Raw genomic sequence first — 534 nt, 5'->3', positions numbered from 1 at the left:
CAGCAGGAAAAGTGCATAAACCCTCCCAAAATACCTTCTAAAAACCGTAATTGATCATCCCTCAAAGAGCCTCTGCAGAGACCCCTACCATTTCTTAATACTCTCCTGCTCCTGTGGAGAAGTCCTAACTCATCGTACCCACTCAGGGACACGGCCGGGATATTGCACCACCACCAACAACCTTCCCAGGTGTGGGATGATGTGGGCACAGGGACTGGAGCTGCAGCCCCCCCAAAACTCCTCCAAGTCAATGCCCAGTGTGCTCATGGCAGACAACCTGCGCCCACCCTCCTTTTCTCTATGGGGCTCTAAGAAAACTCCCCACTGCTGTTTCTGGGCTGCAAGCCAAAGCCACAGAGGCGGGAGATGTTTTCCAGGGGCTGCCCCACAGCCCAGACCACCCAGGCTGGCAGAAGGCTCCCGCACAAGAGAAGAGCGCGGTGCCACCCCAAACACGCAGGGGATGATGTTCCCCAACCCCAGACCCCGCTGCCGCCCCATTACCCGTCCTGATGCCCTTCGCCCTGAGAAGCT

The 534-nt window shown here is 57.3% G+C and overlaps 1 protein-coding gene across 1 annotated transcript in view; it reads right to left on the bottom strand.

Moving 5' to 3' along the window:
- RAD51D (RAD51 paralog D) overlaps positions 1 to 526 on the bottom strand; it is a gene marked incomplete at its 5' end in the record, with an annotated part of 6,312 nt that extends 5,786 nt beyond the window's left edge. Inside the window, one exon of the mRNA XM_009706720.1 lies at positions 505 to 526. Within this exon, the coding sequence (XP_009705022.1) occupies positions 505 to 526 (22 nt within the window). The remainder of the gene's footprint in view (positions 1 to 504) is intronic.
- Between the last annotated feature and the right edge of the window lie 8 nt (positions 527 to 534).

Source organism: Cariama cristata, unplaced genomic scaffold, assembly GCF_000690535.1.
Source record: "Cariama cristata isolate BGI_N322 unplaced genomic scaffold, ASM69053v1 scaffold27118, whole genome shotgun sequence".
NCBI classification, from domain to species: domain Eukaryota; kingdom Metazoa; phylum Chordata; class Aves; order Cariamiformes; family Cariamidae; genus Cariama; species Cariama cristata.
Note: the sequence above shows the minus strand (reverse complement) of the source record. Positions and strands in the feature narration are given on the sequence as shown.